This window comes from Lissotriton helveticus, chromosome 1_1 (assembly GCF_964261635.1).
Source record: "Lissotriton helveticus chromosome 1_1, aLisHel1.1, whole genome shotgun sequence".
NCBI classification, from domain to species: domain Eukaryota; kingdom Metazoa; phylum Chordata; class Amphibia; order Caudata; family Salamandridae; genus Lissotriton; species Lissotriton helveticus.
In genome coordinates this window covers 1,791,530,525-1,791,556,946 of record NC_136057.1, presented here as the reverse complement: position 1 = coordinate 1,791,556,946, position 26,422 = coordinate 1,791,530,525, and the positions used below count along the sequence as shown (strand labels likewise).

The 26,422-nt window shown below is 44.7% G+C and overlaps 1 protein-coding gene across 2 annotated transcripts in view; it reads right to left on the bottom strand.

Annotated features, from left to right (window-relative positions):
* The window catches only part of MRTFA (myocardin related transcription factor A), a 287,728-nt gene that overhangs the window by 17,911 nt on the left and 243,395 nt on the right, over positions 1-26,422 (bottom strand). For both annotated transcript variants that reach the window (XM_078640591.1, XM_078640585.1), the window contains exons 13-15: positions 13,481-13,600; positions 4,903-5,064; positions 4,128-4,277 (exon numbers count right to left, since the gene is read on the bottom strand). In XM_078640591.1, coding sequence (XP_078496717.1) covers positions 4,128-4,277; positions 4,903-5,064; positions 13,481-13,600 — 432 coding nt within the window. The remainder of the gene's footprint in view (positions 1-4,127; positions 4,278-4,902; positions 5,065-13,480; positions 13,601-26,422) is intronic.

Below are 26,422 nucleotides of genomic sequence, written 5' to 3'. Positions count from 1 at the left end.
GGCAGTGGTGGCAGACTAATACCCTTTCCACAGGAGCCCCTGTGCTGGGCTTGGATCAAGAGGGACATCAGTGAGGGCTTCATTAAAGGGCAAAAGGGGCCTGGAAGTAGAAGCCGCAGGCTGATTCACCGGTCAGGAGGTTTTTCCTGATGGCCACCGAAGGGTGATTGAGGCCAAGGATCTGGCAGCCCTTCTCCCCACCATTGCGTAGGAGGCTCCCTCCTCCGTAGCCACAGTAGGGAAAGAAAGCAAGCCAGTGTCGGGGGAAGTGCCCAACTCACTGGCCTCACCCAGGTCTATCCGCCAGTCCTTAGGATTTTCAAGCTGGTCTGTTAAATGGTCCAGCTGCCAATCCCATTTCTCTTCAGCACCCCCTGGCACAAAATCAACACCAAGGATTAACACAGGAATAAAAGTCCCTTTCGGTGTCAGAGCACACGCCGGTCCAGCTGAGTGTCCACATCAGGGATGAAGATGGGGTAGACGTCGACCGGGGGCACAGTCGATGCCGGGAGCGTCGCCTCCGGGACTAACGTCGGGGAAGGTTGAGTTAGATCGACCGACGTCAGTCCGGATCCGACAACGGATCTGCGGGAGTCCTCTGAAGCAGAGGCCAAAGCCGCTGGAGTTGAAGGCCTTGGGGCCCCAACCAACTCTGCGGGCCCGAAGGCGAACCAATGGAGCAGGGCTCTCAGAAAAGCAGGGTGGCACAGAGTCATCTCATAAACAGGCGCCGGGTGACAGAGCCAACCGCCAGGCCTACAGCAGCTTTCGGGACCGCTCCTGCATAGCCTTCAGATTCATGGGCAGCAGTCGGAGCATGACTTCGAGTCATGGTAGTGCTCCAAGCACCAAAGGCACACGAGGTGAGGATCCGTCACAGACATCACCTGATAGCAGGATCTGCAGGGCTTGAATACGGTCCTAAGCTCGGACATCTCGACGACACCAGGAGTCCAAGACTCAGAAAAAATCTCGACAAAAGTCTAGCCAAAAAATGGCTAAAGAGTAGCTCTCTTCAGGTCTGCGCTTGCGATGGCGCAGAAAAAGAAAGAAGTGCCCGGGCGGCGTCCATATAGGTCCCGCAATGTCATTTTTCCAGCGCGCACAACGCAGGCAACAGATGCGGAGTAGACTGATGCGGCCTACCGAAGCGCTGGGGTACTGCTGATGAAAAATTTCAGATCCAGACCGACACCTGGGGAAATTCACAAGGGAAGGAATCTACAACTAGTGACTATCAGATTAGGTATGTCCTGAAGAAATGGGTTTTCATCTTTAAAAAAAGTCCTAATTTGAGCAGAATTCGCCTCATTGGATTTTAATGACTTACAAGATTCTCAAACAAGCCTGGCAAAGAGGTGGACAGAGCACTAATTTGCAACTTTGCACATCTCAACTGGAAGAAATTTTACAGCAAGCAGCCGTGGCTGCCTATATTCTAATGGAACTTACAATGAGCTTTTCAAATAGAAGTACATGTTTTTTAATCTTTCCACCTAGCATATACATCCCAAGTTCAGGAACAACTCTGTCAGACCTTCTTGTCATCTCCCCTAACTAGACTGTTACTCTAAATGGCCATCCGGCAACATAAGAAGTTTACAAACTGGACAATAAAACAAATAAACAAGTGGTAAAACCTTCAAATGCAGACCTAGTTGTGGTTTGGACTTTACGTGCAAACTTGTCCACAGGGCACTTGACACTTGTGCATAGCTTGACTATCCTTGACCATATGCTCGAAAGAATGTTGCGTAGACATCTTCATAGAGAACCCGGATTGAGTTTCCTACATTTATCAATTTTTCTTTTATCAAATAGATCTGTTGAAGAAGTACACTACCTCAATAAAATATAGCCTAGTATGGAAAACACTCCTTACATGTACTGCTGGGTTTATAGCTTATATGGTAAATGTAGCTGTGCACTCTCCTGCCATTTAGGTTTGGGTTCAGAATATTACAAGTAATTTTCTTTTGGAAGTCTTTGGAATTATTTTAGACAGTGGTGCCCACATCCAACATAAGCTCCATTTGTTCTTCAGAGGGCACCATGTCTTCAACTGTGTCTGACTAGTCATGGGCTAGTATCACACCCTCTTTGCTTACTTAGCAGAAGTGAGCTATTTTATCTGCTGTCACCGTGGAGGTGGACTCTATCTGAACCAATTTGGTATTTTCCTAGATTCCAGCCTACACGAGAAAAGAGACATTCGCTGACAAGAGTTCCAGCTAAGCAATGCAGATTTTGGATTATTAAAGGTTATGCCTTCCTTATGCCTCAAGGTACACCTGTCATCAGTGTTATACCAAAGTGTGGTTGCCTGCTCTGTGCATTTCTTATTGAATATGAACAGCTTTTTGTGGCACTGAGCCCTGGGACTCCAAAATGTCCAGTACTTGTGTCTAGTGGCTGCTATAGTCGAAAAAAGAACAATCTCCCCAGTGGAGACACAAAAGCTTGAATACTGCGAATGAGATTTGCTGAAAACTATATTCATTTGAACGTGAAGGAAAGAAGCCATTGTCCGAAACTGTATTTTAAGGTTTGTTATTATGTGATGTTATTACTTTGAGTAAATCACTTGGTCATCTTAAGACTTCCCTGCAGCTCATTGACTTTCAACATTTTGAAGGGGAATCAAACTGGACTTCTCTACTTTCATTACCAAACTAAAAGAGAGTCATGGTGCACAAATCAAGTGATGGCCACAGATAAAGTTCACTTACTGATCATTTGCATCTATGCCTTACTTTTAGAGCTTGGTCCCAGTTGGCTTGCTTTTGGTCCAGGGAGGACCTGTCTTGGCAGTTAGGGCTGGACTGTTCCCACAAGGAACAGGGTCAAGACTGATTTGCATATGGCTGGGTCCAAACTGGGGTGGTGTGGTGAGCAAAAGAATGATGGATTAAACCAAGATCATTGTGAATGGGGTGAATGTTTGCATTGTCCAGCATTCTGTCCATCAATGATTTCTTTTGCATATATAACTTTTAGAGCTGGCTGCAGCAGGCAATTGGTGAATCTACTTGACAAAGACACCCCTAAATCCAACACCAGGAGTTGGGGAAGTTTTCTATCCACTACATGTCTATAGCTATTGTAAACGGGAATCTGAAGACCAATACCCTTGAATGTGTAACAGATATTTGTCTCAAAATCCCACTTCTTCAGCCAGTTCGTTTTCCGGAGTGGATATTCTCATCCTCTGTTAGCAAACAAGCATGTTCAACAACTCAAGATCCAAGGCAGGATGAAAACCTAGGTCCTTCTATTGATAACACTTTGCCTAACCTTATTTATATATGAATATATAAAAGTCATCTGAAGTAACCGTGTCTGCTTTATCATGTCCAGCCCAGTATGCCTGATCTGGAATAATACTTGAACATTAAGGTTCCCGACCAGAACTTCTTACACAGCTTGGATTCAGCTTCCTTGTAACAAGAGCTTAAATAACAGACAAATTCCTCATGGCGATAATTGTCAAATTACTTTCCTGAACAGACCCCAAAACAGTTAATATGTATGTAAAGTGCGCCAACACCCACTTGGGAAAAAAGCGGTCAATATGGAACCTGTAAAATATCCCTGCATAGTTAATCTCAGGAACATTTCTGTTGAAGCGACAAAAAAAAACACTGATTCACAACTGGATTATGGTCAGAAACTGGAAGATGACTGAGGAACCAGAACGGTACTCTGAGCTCCTGTACAGATCATCACTAGCTTGTTCTAGACTGGCTCCTGTGTGAAGATAACAGGCGGTTGATATTCCGGATCCAAGCAAAATATGCAAAGCTTGTGAACCTTTGAGAGATCACGGCTGCACAATTATAGGGATGAGGGAACTGGAAGCATTCAGATGATCTGTTGGGTGAGAATGTGAGGCACACAGACAAAAAGCCTTTAGAGGGACATTTCATGGGATAGTTGGACATTTTGAAAAAGAATCCTCAAGGGCCACAATGCTACATGGGATGGAAACAACATAGGGGCAGGAGAGATGTACAGCTCTCAGGTTTGTTGACACACATAAGTAGGATGCATAAAGATGTCACTCCCATCTGTGGTGACCATGGTTCTGATAGGTCCCCACTACCTTTTGCTGACCACAGTCTCACCTCTGTCGATTTCGGCTGCTGCTTCACTGCCTCCTCATAGCCTGGTGGCTCCTTGGCTCTAGGTGCTACTGCTGGTGGTGTAAAAAATATGGAAGTTGGAGAGTCGGTCTGTGGGGCTGGTAGCACCGGGGATCCTGGATGGGAAGAGTTCTGTACACAAGATATAGGCAGCGAGAGAGGGACAGATCAAAGAAAAATATAAATAAACAAATCCAAATTAGATGTACACTTTCCTCCCCTCACCTAAGCCAAGCCATATGCTGCTGCCATGCCTAACACCCAACATTTGCCAAAATTCCCTATTTTCCTGGAACCAACTGTGCCTCTTATCCTATTCTCCAAAGCTTTTCCCCAGCCCCCATTGTCTGTATGGCCAACATTCTGTAGACTCCACCAAAACTTTCAAGGTTTCACTGGCTCCTAAACAGCCGTTTCGCTTGTGCCACCAGCCACTTCATTGGTCCTGTGAGTTCTGTTGCCCAAATGCCCCCACCAGGCCCGCCAATATACAGCCCCCTTAACGGTCCCAGAAGTCCTTGGTATCCCTGGCCTTGTCTGCCTTTTCGATTGCAATCCAAAAGTCTTAGTCCTCTCCCATACTGTAATCCTGAGCTCTTACACTCACAATTATCCCTCCCTCATTGCTCTGCCGAGTTCACTCGCACTGTCCTCTTTCCGTTTCATGCCCCACACTGCACCATGGCACTTGCAGCACCCCACAGACCTCTCCCTGGATTCTCCAAGTGCCTCGAAGATCCTAGCTGATAGTGCTTACCTTCTTCCCTGCCCCAGGCTGGTTGGTGCCTTTGCTTCTCTTTGGAGACCGTTTGTGGAGCCCGTTGAAGAAAGGCTGGAGGTTGGGCGGTGCAGAGAAGGAGATGACAGAGTTGGGTAGGTCTCCTGCACCCATGGTGCTGTGCAGCGCTGGCTTCTGGCCCTACACAGAAGAACAAGTTACTTATCTTCGGTAAAACCCTCTTTCTTTCTACCTAACCACAGATTCCTCACCATGTGAATGCTCCTAACCATTAGACTAGATCCAAAGGTTTTCCAGCCTTGCTCCTGCGTGACAGCAGGTGGCGTCGTGCAGCTCCACTTCGTCTTTGTCCTGGCCTGGAAATTACGCCAGAGCCACTTATAAGCATCACCTCTGTGTGAAGACGCCATTTTTTTTCTTGACTCTGTCTGACCAGTTGGGCGTATATATGAACAAATGTGAGTGTGCAGCTCTCCAATTAGAGACCTCTTTATAGATTGAGAAAATAGTCAATTTCACAGAAAGGGGAGCAGGAACTGCGGTGAGGTATCTGTGGTTATAAACAGTATTCACAAGAGAGTGCTACTAATGGATACTTTAAACCCTAGATTCTTTACCTTCTGAAAATATATCAAAGCCCTACCTTCCAAGGTGGTGGGTCTGTGGAATGGTTCAAACCAAACAGTCTTGAAAGACAGAACGGGCACAGAGGTCCTCCTACTGCATCTAGCCATCAAGGCAGTAATTCTTTGTGAACGTATGAAATGATACCCACGTTGCGGTTTGACAGATGCGCAAGACAGGTACTCTGCATGCCAATGTAGTGGAAGCAGTCTTGGCTCTAGTTGAAGGACCCTTCAGGCCTTTCAGAGGTTGCGTCTTGGCCAATACGCAACATATGTTATTACAGAGGAGTGCTTATCTTGATTTGGTCCTTGTCTGCACCACTTTACTCTCCTTTGCCTCAGCGAACCCAACAAAGAGACGATGGTCCTTGAAACGATCAATGTAAAAGATAAAGGCTATTTTGGGGTCCAGACAGTGAAGCATCTCCCACTGTATCAAGGGGCACAAATGCCAGAAGAGTGACGGATTGTCCGACACAAAAAGGTGCCACAATCTTTAGCAGAAATGTCATCCTTGTCCATAACACTAGTTTGTCCATGAAAAAGACGGTGCATGGTGGAAGAAGGAACAGAGCTTGTAGCTCAATTACGTATCGAGCTTAACTAATTGCTATGAAAAATGCTGTTTTGCGAGTCAGTAGATATAAAGGACAAACGTGCGTCGGCTCAAAAGGGGTACATACTACTAAACTGAGAATCAAATTAAGGCCCCACTGTGGCATAATAAATGGCCCGGATGGAAACATATGCTTCAGACCTTTAATAAAAACCATCACAACAGGCAATTTAAAGAAGGACAGCTGGTCCGTCAATCGCAAAAAAACAGAAAGAGTCAACAAATAACCTTTTGAATCCTTCATCAGCTATATACAGCACACAATTCAGAAAAACTGACAACTTTTACTTGTCCCAGCATCCAGCATGAATAGATTTTGTACATGGATGCCTGGCTGCCAGAATGACGTCCACTACTTTGTGAAGTGATCAAAGGCAGTCAACTGTTGTGGCTTAATCTCCATGCATGGAGGTGTAGATTGTGCCGCCCTGGAGGCAGGACACTGCCCTGCTGCTGCAACAGAAGATCCTCTCTACGCCCCGGCGATGGATCCATCGCCAGCCATTGTGTTCAGGGTTCCTTAGAAGGTAATAAGAATTTATGTTATAGCATTAAAGAACTGATTAGTTAAGCCCCTGCATGGAATTGTACATCAAAGTCCATATTACCTACTGGTTCAACTGACTATTCGTGCTCACAGTGTAGTTTTCATGCTAATCTCACATCCCATACGAATAAACATACTCTTCATCTAGGCCTGAAACTAGCATGAACTCAAGATTCTCCACAGCCTTGATTAATGTTCGGTCACTGCCAAAACACGCTGATAAAATCTTTGATTTTTTATATGAAGAATCTGTGGATGTGCGGTTTGTGATCGAAACTTGCCTATCTGAATCTTCCAACCCTTCAATTAGCTTGGTGATTCCAACGGGGTACAAAATATATAATAAGGACTGTTTGCGTGGTAGCCATGATTTACAGAGATAATTTTGGTTGCATACCAATCCAGATAGTGGGTCTGGAAGGTGCGAAGACACTTGGCTTTGCCTCTTCCTCTCACCACATCAATCTTTGGCTGGGGTCTTATATCTTTCAATTAATTAAAATTGTTACAATATTCTATCAATGAGCAAAAGCTGTTTAAAATCATACACAATTAGATGAGAATGAAAAGACGTTTAAAACTATTAAAATAGTAAAAGGACTATTACTAGAACTATTATCCTATCTAGCAGTAAGGTGCTGTACATGGGACTTGAGGAAAAGTTTTATCATAGTCTCTCTTGCTTGATGGCCGACTGAATGCTTTTATGTCTCAGTTTTCAGTTTCAGTGCGGCCCGGATTGAGTCTGTGAATTTCCCTAGTCGGGCCACAATTTGAGTTGTTTTAGCGGAGAAGCACAGGTCCGAAACTTCTCTGTAACTTTGTAGGCCATGCAACCTACAGATGAGGAGAACCAAGCGCTGCCGCTCACTGACTAATTTAGGGCAGCAGCACAACACTGGGGTCTTAGTCTATAGACCTCCAGGCCCTGTCGGCCCATTTCTTAATACCTTATGCAAAGCATTGGCCAATCTGGGCTTGAGGTATGCTCATTTTATACTACTGGGATACTTTAACCTCCATAAGAACAAAAAGGAAGAGAAAGAGGGGGTCTCCTTATATGAAAGTATTTCCTTCTTGGCACAGTCTTTGTGTTCAACCCCACGCACTAAGGAGGCCATGTGTTGGCCCAGATATTTTTTAACAAGATATTCAAAGTCAAAACTCCCATTTCCAAGTCTGGTCTGACCACTATTTGATGAAATTTTACTGGGAAGCTGTAGGAAAAGTTCAATGGCAGGCTGAAACAGCTTGTCGTATTTCTAGTGCTTTTCATAAACTACAGCCAGAGGACTTCATTAGAGCACTGGAGGAGAGAGTTCTCTTTCTCTGGGAGGATTTGGAAACGGATGCCTGTCTAATGGACAGATTGGTGCAATTGCCATTGATCTGGCATCAGAACTTCTGCGGTCCTCACACAGTCAAGTCATCTTGCCCCTGGTTCACCTTCAAAGGGGGCAAGAAACTGTGTAAGATTTTAGAAAGACAGTGGATGAAATTATACAACCCCACTGTTAAAGCTAGGTATAAGGACGCTTTAAAAAAAATGTTACAGGGAAGTTTAAATTGCAAAAAAAAGCCTTCTTGGAAGGTAGAATTGAAAGGGTTGGGAACAAATACAGAGAGATTTTTTTTAAGTGTGAAAATCTTTAAGTCCCTCAAGGCCAGTTCTAGGTGTCAAGAACCTATGGCTGAGTGGTGTAAACAGCTGGCACTCTAATTCCAGAACAAGATCATGAATATCTAGGCCAATCTTGCCCCTAGTATGCAACCTGAGGAGACTGTCGGAAAGTATGCACTGTGGCTTAGCACAGAATTCCACTGTAACTTTTCAGGTTCAAATCTATTTCCCTGGAAGGATTGTGTATACCTATATGCGGCTTTAACCGCATGCGTGCGGGCGGAATTCCGCTCGTACTCGGAGTTTTGCGAAACCGCATTTTACGTGACGAGCTGGGCTCGTCATCAGCGTAGCAGGAGGCTACCTCATGACGAGCCCAGCTCGTCATCAGCGTGGAAGGGGTTAAGCCCAGTTCTCTCGAATTACCCTTGCCCCTCTAACATGCTGGCACTAGGAGCAAGTGCCATCAACCCCCCCATAGCCAACAAACTCATGAATGAATCTTTATCATCAGCAATAGTGCCTCGCGCCTGGAAGCAGGCCTACATTTTGCTTTTACTGAAGAAACCCCAGGCAGGCCCAGGCGAGCAATCGAACTACAGACGTATTTCATTGCTTCCTGTTTTTTATAAAGTACTGGAGAAGCATGTCAACCATCAGCTCTCCAAGTACCTGGAAAGCAATGAGCTATTACAACTGAGCCAGTCTGGCTTTCGTTCCAATTATAGTACTGAGACGGCGCTAATGGAGGGGGGAGATTACAACAGGGGTACATTAGATATTGGTGGGAGGACAGTGTGGATTATTCTAGATCGTACAGCGGCCTTCGACAATGTACACCCCAAGTCATACTACTAACCAGTCATCAATCTATTGGAATTGTGGAGCATGCGTTGGACTGGCTGGCTTCGTTCCTCGAGGTACAGGTTAGAACTCCTCCTTTCTCGTCTGGGGTTGCATGAATTGAGAGTGTGAGTGCCACACGGCTCTGCTTTGTGCCCTACCTTATTTAATATCCACCTTACATGATTTGCCCTACTTGCTGAGGCTTTGGGAGCTAAAATAATTTCCTATTACTGTTTTCTTGGGGTAGGGATGAAGGGTTCCCTGGTGAAAAGATTAGAGCCGGTCTGACAGCGGTCTTCCAGTGGCTAACAAACCATCAGCTTAAATAAAATGCAGAAATGACGGAATTGCTTTTCTTTGGTGTGAAGGCCCCTGAGACATGGCAGTCCTTTTGGCCGGAGGAAGCCCCTCCCCTTCCCAGGGATCAGGCTATCTCTTTAAAGAATCTAGGCATTAACCTTGATGACTGTCTCTCTTTTTTACCTCAAGTTAATATGGTGGTAGGGACTTGCTTTGGACTGTTACATGTTTTAAGAACGTTCTTACATTTTCTTTCTTGGTCAGCCAGGAAACAGATCATACAAGCTCTAATAACATCAAGGCTGGACTATAGTAATCCCTTGCATTTTGGCCTTCCAGACTATCTTACCAATAAATTGCAGGTGGCCCAAAACGCAGCAGTCAGCACCCTTTTGGGTTTGCCTTTGAGAGCACATATCCTGGCATTTGCTCTCTATAAAGGAGAGGATTCTGTTTAAGACCCTTGCTTGGTGCATAGGACCCTCCATCAGACTGATGCAGGGTACCCTAGGGAATGGATTCATTTCTATGCTCTGTCTAGGTGCCTTTGTTCAGCCAATGTTTTTATGGCCCAAATTCCTAGGATCCGGCAATCTACGGCTGGAGGCAAGTCCTTTTTCTTCTTAGGACCATCAGCATGAATCAAATTGCCTCTTTAGCAACGGGTCATTACAGCCACCTCCCAGTTTAGAAGAAACTGAAAACGTGGCACTTTAGTCAGGATTAATGGTTTTGATCATATTGGTCAGTGACTATAGAGGTGCATAGCGCCAGGACATTCCTTGAAGTAACAGTGCGCTATAAGTGCCCTTACATTACATTCATCAAAAGGTCTAGATCCTCTTCAACTCCCTATCAGGTAGAGTGGTAGGGATGGAAATAGGATGGTCTCTGCTGGTGGAGGCTTGTACCACCAGGAGCTCCAGAGTAGGCTGGTATGTAAGGAAGGCAGCGTCACCGGGAACTGACTTATGGCGACATGTCAATTCGTCTATCCACTGGGGGGCAAGAAAAAGGTTATCCTCAAGTGCCCGTAAGGGTGTCAGTATGTGCCTCAGTAAAAGGAAGCAGAGATTCTGTAAAAGACTGGCCAGGTTGTAGGACCTCTGTGAGCACATTAGTCTTCACTTCAATAGAAGGTAGTTGCAGATCCAGCACTTTGGTTGTCCGTCTAATAACCATGGCGTACAACGCTGATTCTTCTGTAGAATGGCCACGGGGAACAAAAGCACTGTGTCGGGGTACATGTCTATCTGAGCAGGCCTCTTTTAGGTCCATATAAAAAGTGTCCTCATAATATGGTGTGGGAAAAAACATTTCTACCATCACGTTAACAACCAACATTACCATATGCCGGCTGGCACTGATCAGAGGCCAACCCGACAAGTTGCTGGAGTACTGGAGAGACATTTTCTTGTCTGAGTCACAAGGAATAATGGGCTGGTCACAAAGAAGTTAATCTCTTGCATGCCTTCATTTGAGGTAGGGAAGGAATTGGTTTGGAGTCGGATAGAACTAAAGGCTAAACTTTGTACTTCGCATCGTTGTCAGCATCTATGTGGCCGAGACCAGCATGGATCATGGGTGTGGAATTGTTTCTGGAGTCAGAGCTGGGCCTGCACCTGGTTCAGAAGGGACAGCTGGTGCGGAGAGCAGGCCCACCAGCGGAAACCTAGCTAGAGGCCTGCGCTGATCTGTTGCCTCAAAGGAGCATCGGAGGAAGCCACAAAGGTGTGAAGCATGGCATCCTTAAATGCCACAATTTGGTGCAGCACTACTGATAGACCCAGAAATTTGAGGTGCATTGAAATAAGCAGCAGAATCAGTTAGTCGGCTAGGGACAATAAGCAAGACCATGGGGCACCTTGAAGTCCTCATGACTTCTCAGAAGGAGTGGTGAGGCAGTGACAAGGCCCAATCCGACTTCTTGTGTTTTTTCTTGATGTGGACTTACCAAAGACTTGGAATGCAACGATGAAATGTTTCAAAAGTGGCCTGAGAACGTGACTGGGTCTGAGCCCTTGACTTTGAGCAGGAATGGCCTTTTTCGTGATTTCTAAAAATGCTCGGCGACGTAATAGCTTGTTTTCGTAGTCCCGGAATGCTTTCAGATTCATCAGGGCTCAGTCACCGCATGAGTTGGAGTTGTGGCCCTACCCTAGATACCAGAGGCACACCTCATGAGGATCAGTCACATACTTTTGTGTGCGATAATCCCTACAAAGTTTAAAGCCTGTGGTTTTGGGAGGTGACAGCTGCCTTGCAAACTGGAAATATATATAATGGGCCAGATGTAAGACTTTTTTTGCAGCCGCAAACTGGTAATCAGCCAGCTTGCGACCGCAAAAAGAGGGTGTTAGTATGTACAAACGCTATTTTGCAAGTCAGTGACTCGCAAAATAGTGTTTGCGAGTCGCTATTAGGAAGGGATGTGCCACGGGCATCCCTTCCTAATAGCGAGTCAGAATGGTATGTACCTTTGTTTTGCGATCGCATTTGTGGTTGCAAAACACTCGTAGTTTTCCTCCTACTTCAAGTAGGTGGTAAGCCACTCGCAAATGGGAAGGGGTCCCTAGGGTCCCCTTCCCCTTTGTGAATGGATGCAAAAATATTTAAGAGCAGGCAGTGGTCCCACGGATCGCTGCACACTCTTAAAAAATGAAACAGAAACGTTTCATTTTTCTTTTATAAATTTATCCTGTTTTCCTTTAAGGAAAACTGGCTGCATTTAAAAAATAAAACTGCTTTAATGAAAAAGCAGTCACAGACTGCGAGTGCTGGCCATTCCCAATGGGTCACAAATTGTGAATATTGATGAGGCAGGTCATTTGCGACCCCATCAGGGATCGCAATTAGTGTCTGAGACACTGTTGTACATTACAGTTACCAGGTCGCAAAACGTTGCAATCTGCAAGTCGCAAAATATAACTGTCGTACATCTGGCCCAATATGTATGTATGTATGTATGTATGTATGTATGTATATATGTATGTATGTATATATGTATGTATATATGTATATATGTATGTATATATGTATATATGTATATATGTATATATATATATATATATATACATACATATATATATATATATATATATATATATACACACACACACACACACATATATATATACACACACACATATATATACACACACACACACACACACATATATATATCCACGGCGTAATCAGGTTTTTGTTCCTGTGTTCAGGAAAGTACTGACACATGCAAGATGGCCGCCATAGGAATTATTTATGTTTAGTGCATTATTTATTTCAACGAAAGTAACAAGAAATGATGTTTTGAAATTGCATATTTGATTTAAATGTCCGTATTCGAATGATTTTGAACATTTGTATTGTAAATATTTAATCAGGTAGTGATAGACGAATCATGGTTAAATAATGCTTTTGACCCTATATTTGGGATTGCACCAAAACACATGTTAAGATGGCCGCCACAGAATCGAATCACGATGAGTGCATCATTTGTGTTTATGAATTATCAGGTCTAGTCTAGCAGCTGGGTGAGAAATTTGTAGGTAGATGTATCAACCAAAAAAAAAGATAAAAAAAGAGCCATACTTGAAGCTTTTCATACATTATGAAACTGAGGAAGGGATATCAAAAGTCCTCACTACATCAGGTGAGCTAATGGCCAACAAAAGGACACTATGTGCCTCCATCAGGTCACAAATAGGACCCTCCACCTGATGATGAATTGCATGAATTGCCCAGCATGGAGGTTGGGGGGAACAAACCTTTAGAGGTTTCACCACAGTGAGAGAGTTACTGGCCATCAAGCAGGAGGGGACATTGAGATCTTGGACAGGAGCTAGCAACCAACTCCGTGCAGTGCACAGGGGGCCTCAGTCAGCAAAGGAGCTTCCACAGAATGAATAACTTACAAAGAGAAGCTACTCGCTCGCCTCTAGGATGGAGCTGGAGCAATTTGGAATATGTCGGAGTGAAAAGCGGAAACTGACTGTGTCTGGGCAAAGCGTTACGCTGTGAACAATGCCAGTCATTCCTACCTTAGAAGCTGGTTGATGCAGAAGTCCACCATTCTGAAGCTGTATTGAGGGCTGGGAATCACTGGTAGAGACCTGAACAGGTGATTGGCTGGAAATGCTGTTCGGTGCAGACTGAACTCGCTGTGGGGCAAGAAGAATGGGGTGATATAAAAGGACAGCTAGACTAGGACAGCAGACTGCGTGAGAACATCTCCACAGCGCATATACGGAAAGCTCCATCTAACATCAGGGACAGTGAAAAAAGTTCCAACGAAAGGAGGGTAACAAAATCATCAGACACAGACAGCAACAAAATAATTAAACACGCTAACAGAGACAGACGCACTTAACATATCCACTATACCAGAACGATCGAAACACACTAAAAGTGACAACTACTGAACACATGGAAAAATACAGAACAGATGGACAGTGACAGAACCATCAAACATAAGGACAGCGTCAGATCTTCACAACTTTGAAAACACAGTAACAAAATATCAGTAACATAAGTGGTATTACTAGTGCAGGAGAATGTAACACACCTCCACTACACACAGAGACAACCACCAAACACACTGTCTGTGACTGAACCAGGCACACACTGATACATACCAAACCACAACAAACTAAACCTAAAGTGCACTCCAAAAACCAGTGTGAAGCTTCCCCTTCGTGGACCCAGCCCATCATGGGGAGGAGGCATGATACCTCTACCCAGGATGGGCTTTGTTTCTCGACCAAGTCATCGGAATCGTTGGACTTCACGGACTCCGGGCTGGATGTGGTTTGGACATGTGAAATCCTAAGGCCTGACTTCCTCCAATTGTTAGGCATCGAAGGGATCTTCCTCCTCTAAGATGAGTGAGGTGCCAGAAAGTTCATGGTGCTGCATGGTACCGTGTGCTGAACAGAGTTCCATCAGGTACTGAAGAATCTTCTTAGAGAGGAAGGCGAGGCAGAAGAAGCAGGTGGTGTCATCGTGGTCAGGGACATGCGGAAGTTACACACCTTATGGTGGACAGTCCTCGGATATTAGGTGTGGCATCGACAAGAGCAATATTAGACTGGTGTGCTGCATTCGCAAGAGATGGTGGGTCAGAAATAGTGCTGGTTCTCCAAAGAGGGCTAGGCTCTCACACTTTCAGTGACGATGGTGGTCCTTGGACGTCAAAGGGAAGTTAAGATCTTAACGGAGCTCAAATGATCCAAATGCATTAGTATAGGAAGAAAAAAACAACAGGGCCTGATGAATATATGTAGAAACATGGCAAACTTGGAGTACACTTGGTGCGTGACCGAACCAGAAGGCAGAAAAAAGGAATGTGAGAGTTGGTAACCATGCGTAATGCCTATCAAAAAGAGGAGTCACAGCTCATCTTGTAACTAGAGAGACTGCTTTGAAGAAAAACAATGTACAAAGGTCAGAGCGCAACATTCGATAGCAGAAGGGTTCCAAGCATGCATGAAAGCATGTAAGCCAGCTGGTTTTCGATTTCAACCGATTAGACTGTAAAAACCCAAGTAAGCTATCCGTTTTTCGATTTCAACCAGTTACGGATGGTTAAAACCTACTGGCACAGATAGCAGATGTTTCAGTAGAAACTGAAAACTACAGAATTTCAATATTATATGGCAGGAGAACATTCTTTTAGAAAATGTATGCCAGTCTACTTAATAGGAAAGACCCTCATAGCACTTTGGTTTGATGTTATTCAAAGATTAATGTGCTTCTAGTCAAATGACTAAGCGAATAAAATGGTATCTCACCCCGAAGGGTCTTGTTCGAGTATTTAAACGCCACCCAACTTACTACTCCACATAATCTATCTCACTAAGGTACGGAGATGGTAACAAGGATAAGAAACCAGAAAGGAGGAAAAAGTAAACTGGGAAGCACTGCTGTGGTAAGGCGAGAACCCTCCCTCACCCAAGGGTGACATGCCCCTCTTCACACTGGGACCGCAAGGTACCCAGTGTGGGCTACAACTCTCCCGTAGGAGAGGAGCTGGTTTTTGTTTGTTATCCACACTAAGTGCTCTCTATTATGTAGGGGAGGGAGGGGCAGAGTGCAAACAAAAAACTAGTGTGTGAGTTAAAACTATCTCTTGGTGAGTGAGGACAATTTTTATTCAGGTACCCCCAACGGAAAGGATTAAAAACAAGCAGTGTGAGATAGGGATAAGGATTCTATAATCTGGTTGACATGTTTCTGCCTACATAGACCAACAAGGTCATGGCATTCCTCTGGACCAAAACTATGAGTCACTCTGCTTTCGAAAAAATTGAAAAGTGAGAACCATACTTTCACTGATATGGGGCACTCTCGTGGTACCCACATCTAGTAAGGTCCACAGGATGCATTTATAACCCATAAAATTAGCTCCACCTTCATCAGTCCCTTCATGGCTGATCGGAGCTGAGCGGTCTTGACCGCCGCGTCTGTGAAGGGCCGGCACACACTAAGTTGCCAAAGCGTGGAACAAGACCATAAACAATTGAGGTAGAAGATTTAGAATGAACCAGACACTATTGTGGGACAGTGATTTACTGTGAGAGGTTCGGAACCTACTGGGTTCTGAAAATGTGATCTCGCTGGAATAAGCAAGTTGGGAGACAACTGGGATGACAACTGACTAATCCCTCTCAACATCCTTAATATGGAATAGGAACTGACACTGAACAGTACTGCATTTACAGTCAAGACATAGGGTATCAATCCGTATCCAAAGGACATGAAGATAGACTATTCTCTAGTGGAAGACCGGGTCTTCGCAGGGCCTTTTTCAAAAATGGCAATATCCTTAATATATCAGAGAACAGTAAATAACTCACCTGGCCCGCTGAGAAAACAGATTCCCCGGAGGACTACACATACTAATGGGACTAAGTAAAAATATATGATTTCTAATATGTTAAAGAAAATGGATGACAGCGGCAAATTTCTGAAACTCCTGGTGAAGAAGAAATTTAGACATTGAATAAAGTTGTGCAAGTTTTACAAACAGGCTCTTAAAAAGCACCGTCACCACCACATCTTAATTCCCGACATACACACCCGAAACTACAGTATGTGTCAATAAGTACCTTTTGAGGTGGGTGATAGTACTTTTATAAATTTAGGGGTGGGCTGTGAGGTCAGGAATCTAAAAGAGTACCTGAGCAATTGCTATTTTCCAGAACGGAGTTTCTGGTGTAATGTGTAATTGTGTTCCTGGAAGTAAATTTGAAATGGCAATACCAACTAGTCAGCAATCAATTTAGATCCGGAGGCTCACAACACAAGAAGAAAGAGAAAGAAGCATTAATGCATTAAAATCTTGAAAGTAGGACCACGTTGAATTACTAAGCTCCCCCCCATAAACACAGAATAGACAATTTGATTTATAAATACTAAAATTACGATGCTTCTGAAGAAGCAACATTTTGCTCTTTGTTGCGAAGTGACCACTTTTTGGATAGACACCCTAGTTGTTCATTTTTGGGGACTCATTTGCTGGTAATATGGAACTCTAACAACAAGGCACTGCAATTCAGTGCCCAGTTTATGAGCTCTGACCCCTAAAACATATTGAAATTAAAACCTGACTGGCACATAGATGCCCGAAGAATGGAATGCCACTTGTAGGCTGCATCAACTACTGTCTCATCCACTATAGTGGCAGGGAAATGTGGCTTCTGGACTACCCTGTGGAGCCAGATGGCAGCAGGTAGGAAAACCGGATTTTAAAGAATAAACAAGTCATCCCTAAATGCACCTTGCAGTCCACAAGGGAAGGTGTATAATATTTATGGGTAGAACATATGTAACATTAAAAATGTCATGTTTCCCCCGTGACTAGGCCCAAAACGACATTGTCACTAATCAGTCTCCAGCTGGGACATAGAAAAAGTCAAAGTTTAGATTATACACTTTCATCTACAATGTTTGACCTGTACTAGCCACAGACTGCATTCAAAGACTTATTTTATATTTAATAAAGATACAATCTAATAGCGACGTTGGAGTTGTATTAAATATATTGGAAATTTAACATTTAGAAAGTTACCTTTGTCCTGCCTGAAGCACCTGGAAGCTAATTTGCATTTGCTCTAAAGCAACTGCCTAGCAAGACTTGATCTGTATTAGGTGTGAAAGAGTTGTGAAAACTGCTCCCAGAGTAGAGGCAATGGACTGGGAAAGTGCTTTCTTCCCCTGGCAGGAAGATTAGCTGGAGTGGGACCAGGAACTTAATCTACTTTAAACAGACCTTTCTGGTTGCAAGTAAATGTTAAGTGACCCCTGCAAAGGCCTTAAAAGCTTTTGTCCCCGTCATCAGGCTGGCACTAAAACCAGAGGGAGTAAAGCTACCCCCAGAACCATGTTTGAGTGACCACAGAGGAGGGGGCTGCTCTTTACCCTGGCTACGCTTGGGGGTGGGCACACTGGCTATGCACAAGGGAAGAAGGATTTCTATCATCTTGAATTGTGAAAGTGACGGACACTGTAGGATTGTTTGTAGTAAGGTGGGTAAGGCTGCCCAGAAGTCAGCCCCATCCACTAGCTGATGCCAGGCATAAAGTGGTACTCCATAGTGCCCTCCTCAGAACACCTGCAGCCTGCGGAAGATCAGAAATGGGCTGCACCTGCAGTCTGTGACCAGAGAGGAGCCCTTACGTACTGGACCTGCTCCCTCTTGTATCCAGCTCAAAGAAGTGTACTCCAAGGGTAGGGTGGCTGACCACCCATTGTGGATACAGGGACAAACATGCTGCAAGAGGCCTTTTCCTCAAAGTACTCAGCTGACCAGTGGCAACTAAACCTGGACTAGACTTTGGTGTGTGCCTCTGCTTGACAGCTTGAGAGCCTCCAAGTGTACTCCCCCAAGATACTGTGGGCCTCAGACTTGGACTCCTGTGGTCGTTTGGGCACCAGAAGAAACTCTGGAAACTTTGAAAAACTATTCCTCCAGAGCTTCAGGGGGGAAGTGCTTTAAAAAGTTTCTGTTTAGCAGTTCCATGGTATTGGATTCAATTACAGCTTTTTCGCAATCAAGGCTCACAGGACCTCCTAATAAATTACTACGTTCCATTCTGCTTTGGGACTCAGAACATTTTAACAATAAATCTCCAAAGCTCCAGGGGGAGCAACCTACTTCAAGTATCCAATCTTCGATTCCACAGAGGTGGCTACAATTAAATCAGTGGCCCAATCAAAGAGGATTTTTCCTCTCAAAATGTGACACAGTTCCTTTCTGTGCTGGGACTCAGAATCTTTTTCAACCTTTTTTGACTTCTAGACTTTTACCAAGACCAGTCCACTTGTTGCATCCGACCATAGCTCCATTTTGGTTGGCCTACAAATCACATCCAAGCCCATCTACTAAATCCATAGACCAACATTAGCACTTTCCGCTTTTTGGCACTCTTTCCTCAAACCTTTAAAAATTCATATCTCTGGTTCACCTTACCTTACTGGATTTTTGTCAATATGGTCTTAGTTTACTAATAAATTGTTTCTCCTTATTTTAAAACTGGTTGTAGAATTTTATTGTGCTTTGTGTGACTTTTTCCTGTGTATGTACTGCTTAAATAATCTACACACTGTCTTTTATTTAAGCCTGATTGCTTTGGGTCGTGTGACTAAGGATTGAGCACAGGTTTATTTTTATTTAATGTGCGTTACATCTAGCAGGTGGTGGCCTTATCCTCTGAGGTTGACATTTGCCCACTCTAGGAAAGTAGGATCTGCTTTTATGGTTACCCCCAGTTTTTGCCTGATGCGGAGCTGTTTTTAACTAGTCTGACTAGGATACTGCTAATCAGGACTCCAGTTTCTCTGCTTTCTCCCGTAAATTGTCATGTTCAGTACTTGGGTACATCCCAGATTGGATACTGAGGTACGCTTAAAGTACATAGTATATGGTACTAAGGTACCACGGGAATAGGTACCCCAGAGGTCCCCCATGGGCTGAAGCATGTATTATGCCACCCATGGGAGACCATTCAAGCTAACTACAGGTCTGCCATTACAGCCTCTGTAAGCTGGTGCAAGCACCCCTTACTAAAGATATAGGTTTCCTATATATAGGGTCACTGCACTTAAAACCTATAAGTCACCCCTATAGCAGGCCTTTACAATCATGACGGCAGCGTGCCTGGTTCTACGAGTGAGGGTGCCCTTGAATGAGCAGGACACCCCTACAGCCTATGGAGTCCCTTCTCCCGGGTTGTAAGTGAAGCAGCCACATACCATATAGAGGGGCACAGCGTAAGTACGCTACGACCATCTCGAAAGTGGCTGCAACTAATCTCATCATGTTTGGTATCTTACCCCTACACCGTACACGGTGTGGGAGGGATGATTCCAAGCACCGGAAGAGCCCTCCGTTAGGCTCTCCATGTCCCTGGTACCAGTCTTCCAGACACAGACAGCCCAAAATGGTTGCTGCCGACCAAAGACACGATTCTGCCCTCCTACTGCTGAGCCAAGCTCGAGCAGGGGAAGGCAGACAACAGGCATCCTGTCACAGGGAGGTCAGGGAGGTGCGACCACCTCCCATAGAGGATTTAGTGTATTGGGGCAGGGTGGGTGCACTTGCCATCGTCACTCAGTCTGCATGAGGGGCACATTTGATGTCCCCATGCATAGTCCAGTTCTAGCCAGTCCTGGGAGCCGTTCGCTCCCACTCTGTTGCGAAACCGGACAAAGGACATGGGAGTAACCTCTTCTCTGTCCAGACCCTCCAGTGGGAGGGTCCCCTGAATCGTCCCAACCCTTTCCTAAGGTACTTAAGGGCTTACCTGTGGGTGAGTCTTATATTCAACGTGGGACAAGATTCAGATCAGACACCACTTCTTCTTCTACCGTCTGTGCACTCTGGACTTTGTTTGGGCTAGACTTCGACTCCCTTCCAATCTGCTGCATCGTCTGTACCTGTGCACCATACAGGAACCTTCCAAGACCTGTGGGCATCAAAGACACCTGAAGGAATCTCCCTTGAAGTGAAGGAATCACTTCCCTGCATTGGCAGGCACCGCAACTGCTGATCCTGAGCTCTTACTGACTCCGAAAAGTTCTGCAACACAGTGGTGGTTCTTCTCAGCTCTCGAGGCCTGTCCTGCCCTCTCACCAAGTTTGAGGCCAGTATACCTCGTGGGGGCTGTAATAACCGAACCCCTGTGCACCGCGCCGACTTGGAGTTGAAAAGGCTTGTTGACTTCCTTCCAAGAAGATCTCCGGGCTCCAAGTAGCCCCAACCTCGAGCATCTCCAGAGACCAGAATCTTCGGCCACACAGCATTGGGGGAATCGTGACCTGCATCTTTTGTTGAGTTGCTTGAGGTCCTCTTTCCATTCCAGTGCCTCTGGCCTGTGGGTCCATTATCTTTAATTTTGTTGGGCTCCCCTGATTGCTCTGGCCTGGCCTGACTCCCCTGCTTGTGGTGAGTCCCCTGAACCTTGCTGATCCCGACATTGCACCTTCTTTGACTTCTGTGTGCATTGCATTTGCTAAGGCTTATTGGTGCTCCTGCCGGACACCGACCCCTCTGCAATCGACATCCGACGTGGGACAGCTCGTGCACGATCCTGTTCTTACTCAGCATCGCCTGGTCCTCACAGCTGCAGAGTCAAGGTCCTCGTCAACTCTCCAGCAACTCCCGACTTTGGTGGACATTCATCTTCTAGATCTCTTGGTCACTTCTGAGTGACAGACTCTGTCCCCTCTGCTTGCAAGTACCTCTCATCTAGTATCCACCTTCGGATTCTACCAGACACTTTCTCCTTCGTCAGCAGCGGCACTTTTATGTCCTCCATTTGGTTCGACAGAGGTTTCCGACAGCACTTCACACCTATGCACCCGACTTCCCTTGTGTAGGTTAAGTGGGTACTAGGGTATCCATGGTGGGGTGGCTCTTCAACTTTCTGTCTTCCACAGGGTTTCTTCAGGGTCCACTAGGAATAATCCTTAATCTTTGAAAATCCTACCGTGACTTACACGTTAACTTGTACAGAGAACACAGTTGTGTTCACTCACTACACACAATCTCTGTGGGGTTCCTGGTTACTCACCTTGGTTGGTTCCTAGGGGGCCTGGCACTTCTACGTCCTCTAGACCTTGTCTTGATCCGAGTCGTGGTTTTTATACCACTTTTAAGTATATTGTTTGGTCCCCCCTAGGGTCCTCTAGTGCTATTTACTATGATTTCAATGTAAAGTATAGTGTGCATTGTGCATATCTCCGGGTAGGAGATATCTAAATCTATTAAAGAGTTACATAATAAATACTTTTTTTTATAAATACCTTGTGTGGTTCTTTTTCACTTGATCAATACATATAAGATTGTGTTGTGGTAAAACAAGCTGCTTTGCACTCCTTCTGGACTAAGCCTGTAGGCTCCTCTACAGAACTACAACTTAGAGAGCTTTCTATGGTTGTCTAAGACCTTCTAAATCAACATAAGGGTTGTGTGGACTGGTGCATGGTGTCCACTTACATAAGTGTATATCATATACCAGGCCAGTTTCTCACACCCACCCAAATAATAATTCACTTTCTAACACTGTTGGAGTGAATTTGCACTTTTGTTTTACACTTAATTTTTGAGGTTTTCATTTGTACAAAGAAGTAAAGGAGGAGAGAAAAATAATAAAAACAAAGGGGATCCAGGGTAATCACGAGTTATGAGGGGAGTCACACACCAGCAATAAGTACATTACAGGACAGCTCAAAAGAAAAGCACAATGCCCATATTTATATTCACCAACATAGTACGGAGAAGTGTGGCTCACTGGTTAGAGGAGGCAGACCTGGAAGCAGAGGTCAGCTCGGGACCAGGGTTCAATTCCCGGCTCGGCGGGGTCTTGAGTCCTAAAATGTCCATGGACTCGACAATTCTCGCTCCAGTGCCTACTCGATTCACGGGTTCACACTCTGCGACTCTGGGCAATAGCTTGCTTAATCTCCACAATGGCCCCTCGCGGCGGGATGCCTGGCTTTCACCTTGCGGATACCCTGCCGGGGTTATCTCACAGGGGAATACCAGAACGGGTTCCCTAAGCAAGCGCTTAGAAACCGCTTGGTGATTTGCGCTATATAAATTCCTGTACATTTACAGTACATCAGCAGCAGTCAACAAAATTCGCTGGCCCCTTCATTAAAGGAATCGTCTGAAGACTAAAGACAGCTAAAGTGAGCACGTTGCAAGATATCGGGCATTTCGGTCACAGGAGTCAAACTGGCCCCATCTCTTTTTGCATAAGCATTAACCGGTAGGCAAACCCTTTCAAACGTACACATCTTATTGTTAAGTAACCAAGTCAAGGGTTCCATTACATAAATACCTTAGTCCACAACAGTTTAAGACTCAGTAGGATTTTTTCCCCCAAAACATGTGCTATTGTGAGGCATGCTACCAGAAGGAAAAAAGTAAGTAGCCGGCCTCTAGGGGTCATGTAGGAGGAGACCGAGTTGTCCCCCACCACGCCCAAAAGTAGCGCTAGAGGGTCCAGTGGCAGGATCACTGAGCAAATTACGGTACAAAAGGGGGTGGTGATGGACGGAGCATCTGAATCAATCAAACACTCACACCCAGTCAAAAGATCTGAGTTTAATCCATCACCGTTCTTTAGCCCACTCTGCCACCCCAGTTCAGACATGGCTATATGCAAATCAGTCAGACCCTGTGCCTCATGGGAACAGTCCAGCCCGAACTGCCAAGCCATGCCTTCCCAGGACCGGAAACAAGCTTCCGAGGACCGGTTTCTGGCATTCCAGCCGTCTTCAGCCCGGCTTGCTTGAATCCAGTGGCAAAGTGAGCAAGGGACTCACGTCTGAGCATACCCTGCCACACTTATGGCGGCCAAAAGCAGTACAAAAGGGGGTGGTGATGGACGGAGCATCTGAATCAATCAAACACTCACACCCAGTCAAAAGATCTGGGTTTAATCCATCACCGTTCTTTAGCCCACTCTGCCACCCCAGTTCAGACATGGCTATATGCAAATCAGTCTGACCCTGTGCCTCATGGGAACAGTCCAGCCCGAACTGCCAAGCCATGCCTTCCCAGGACCGGAAACAAGCTTCTGAGAACCGGTTTCTGGCATTCCAGCCGTCTTCAGCCCGGCTTGCTTGAATCCAGTGGCAAAGTAAGCAAGGGACTCACGTCTGAGCATACCCTGCCACAGTTATGGCGGCCAAAAGCGGTACAAAAGGGGTTGGTGATGGACGGAGCATCTGAATCAATCAAACACTCACACCCAGTCAAAAGATCTGGGTTTAATCCATCACCGTTCTTTAGCCCACTCTGCCACCCCAGTTCAGACATGGCTATATGCAAATCAGTCTGACCCTGTGCCTCATGGGAACAGTCCAGCCCGAACTGCCAAGCCATGCCTTCCCAGGACCGGAAACCGAGCAAATTAGGCATATCTGCTGAAGTACATCACGTCAGAACCGTTTCACCTGTACACACTGCCACGACATATGAATATAAGTGCCAAGCTCCCCGTAGACCCTCGAGCATAGGTCAGAAGCCCTTGTCATAGTATTGGGCCTTCTAATTGCTTGTAGAAGCCTGGAACTCTAACATTCCAATGTTTGACATTGTTCACAGCTGTTGCTGTGAACAAAGGCCTCACGGAGACTGAGGGGATTTCAATCCCCTCGGGCTCCCCGAGACCTTTGTTTTATTTGTTAGAAGATTCTGCCATCTATGGGGGCGGGCTTCGGTGCCGCACGAGATGGCGGCTGTTCCGTGAGCTCGCTGCGGGTGCGGAGCTTTCTTGCTGTTTTTGCCTCTTTCGGACAATATTTAATTACTCTTGTTGTGGCTCCACATTTGTGAACAGCGGCGGAGAATTTATACGGCGTTTCAGCACCATGTGGGTGCTTTTCCAGACCTGTGAGCCACAGCTGTGATTTTCCTCATTTAGAAGCAAGCGGCTGCCATTTTGAGTTGCGACGCTTGCGTTCCAGATTTCTGCCTGATTTTTGTTCAAGTTACTACCTCTATGATGTTTGGAGGTTTCTTAAACCTCTTCAACACTGGCAATGAATTTTTGTGCTGACTCTGCACTATGCATAATAATTCATACATAATTTTGTATTTTTTTTTTATTGCATGAGCTGCAGTGTTACTTTTCTTCATCCTGTCAAGATTATCCGCCATTTTAGGTTGAGGTGCTCATGCCAAAGCTTTTTCTCTTTTATTACGTACTGTTTTCCCCGCCTTAACTGACATTAGTACCATCTGTATTCTGGAATGTGCTTTTTTTTTAAAGTTGGTTCCTAATCTCCTCTGGCAACTTGTTGATATTTACATTGAAAGTTCTTCTTTCTAACTGGGTTGCCTTTAAATGACATTATCTATTAGCACCAGGGACCAATGTTTCTGATTCTGCCATTTCTGGATATTTACAACTGAATATTTCCTCTTGTTGCATGGGCCGGAATCGCCCTTCCCTATTACCTACTCAACGTCATACTCATTCTCATTAAAGCATGATGGCCAGTGATTTACACGCATCTTCCAAACCAACTACTTTGGGTACAAAACCAAAAAGAGCGAAAAATTACCCTCCGTCTCCTATTTTATCCTCTCAGAATCCTGTCTTAGATTCTATCTTGTAGAGGTACATGGTCTTCAACCATTAATGAGCGGAACTAATGAAAAACTACAACAAATTGAGGATCGCTGGCTTGGAATGGAGGGGAAGGTGTCGGAACTGGAACAGCGTGTGGAAGATCTTCAAGATATATCTACCAAAATTTTGATATTAGAGCAAGAAATACATAAACTCAAACTTCACACCGAAGACCTTGAATTTCGAAATCGACTAAATAATCTTCACCTTTACGGTCTTCCAGAGAATATTGAGGGCTCTGATATTGTGACCTTCTTGAGGAAGTTTCTTCCAGATCTCCTGGATCTTCATCGCCTTTCAACATTCAACGTGCACATCGGTTGGGCCACCATCAACCTAATTCAACTAAGCCACGTGGTATCATAATGCTCTTTTTGAAAATCACTGATCTTATGCGTGTCCTGAAGGCCTTATTTGGTCTAGCCATAATCTTTTTATTTCACAAGATGTCTCTAATGCAATGAATGCTTGTCGAAAAGAATTCTTAGCTCTTCGTCCCCAGATGAGACACTTGAACATTCAATATGGCATTCTTTATCCATGTCTCTGCAAGATTACCCATGAAGGCACCTAACGTTCTTTTTCTTTTTGCCTGGAATTTAATTTCAGTAAAATTTCTTTTTCCTTTTTCATCATTCTCGAAGTCTCCACTCGCTAAGAGGATATTTATTGTCTATTTCTTATTTTTATTCTTGTTGCCGTCCTTGTTCTCGGTGTTAACATGCCCTTCCTCTACCTGTTAACCGTCTTAATTCAGATCTGGATTCCTTTCCTTGATCAGTCTTACATTTTTCTCCTTCTTATTCCCTCCCCTCTGTCTTCTTTTTTGTATTGGACTTTCTTTTCCTTTCCCTTCTTTAACCTTTATTCTCACATGTCGCTTTTGTCTTATATTATGTTGTAGTTGTTGTATGGTGTTATTTTGTCTTTTATATTGTTCTTGCAGCCCATTGTACCTGCTTCCACATACCCTTCCTTACCCCGCAACATGTTTAATGTTGTCTTGTGGAATGTTCATGGTCTCAGTCACCCCGTAAAGCGCCAAAAGCGATTTTATCATTTATCTACATTTTCTAATTGTCATGTAGCTTTTTTACAGGAAAAGCATTGTAATGATATTGAATCTCTCAAACTTAAATGTCAATGGGTTAAACAGCTTATTTTTTCTCCTGCTGCTAATCGTAAGAGTGGTGTTTTAATGCTCAAATTATATCCACTGAATGTGATACGAACGAACGATGGGTTTTGGTAGATGCCATTATATATTTTTTTTAAGTTACTTTTTTCAATATTTATAGACCAGTTAAATCTGACCCGGAATTTTGGCATAGTATTAAA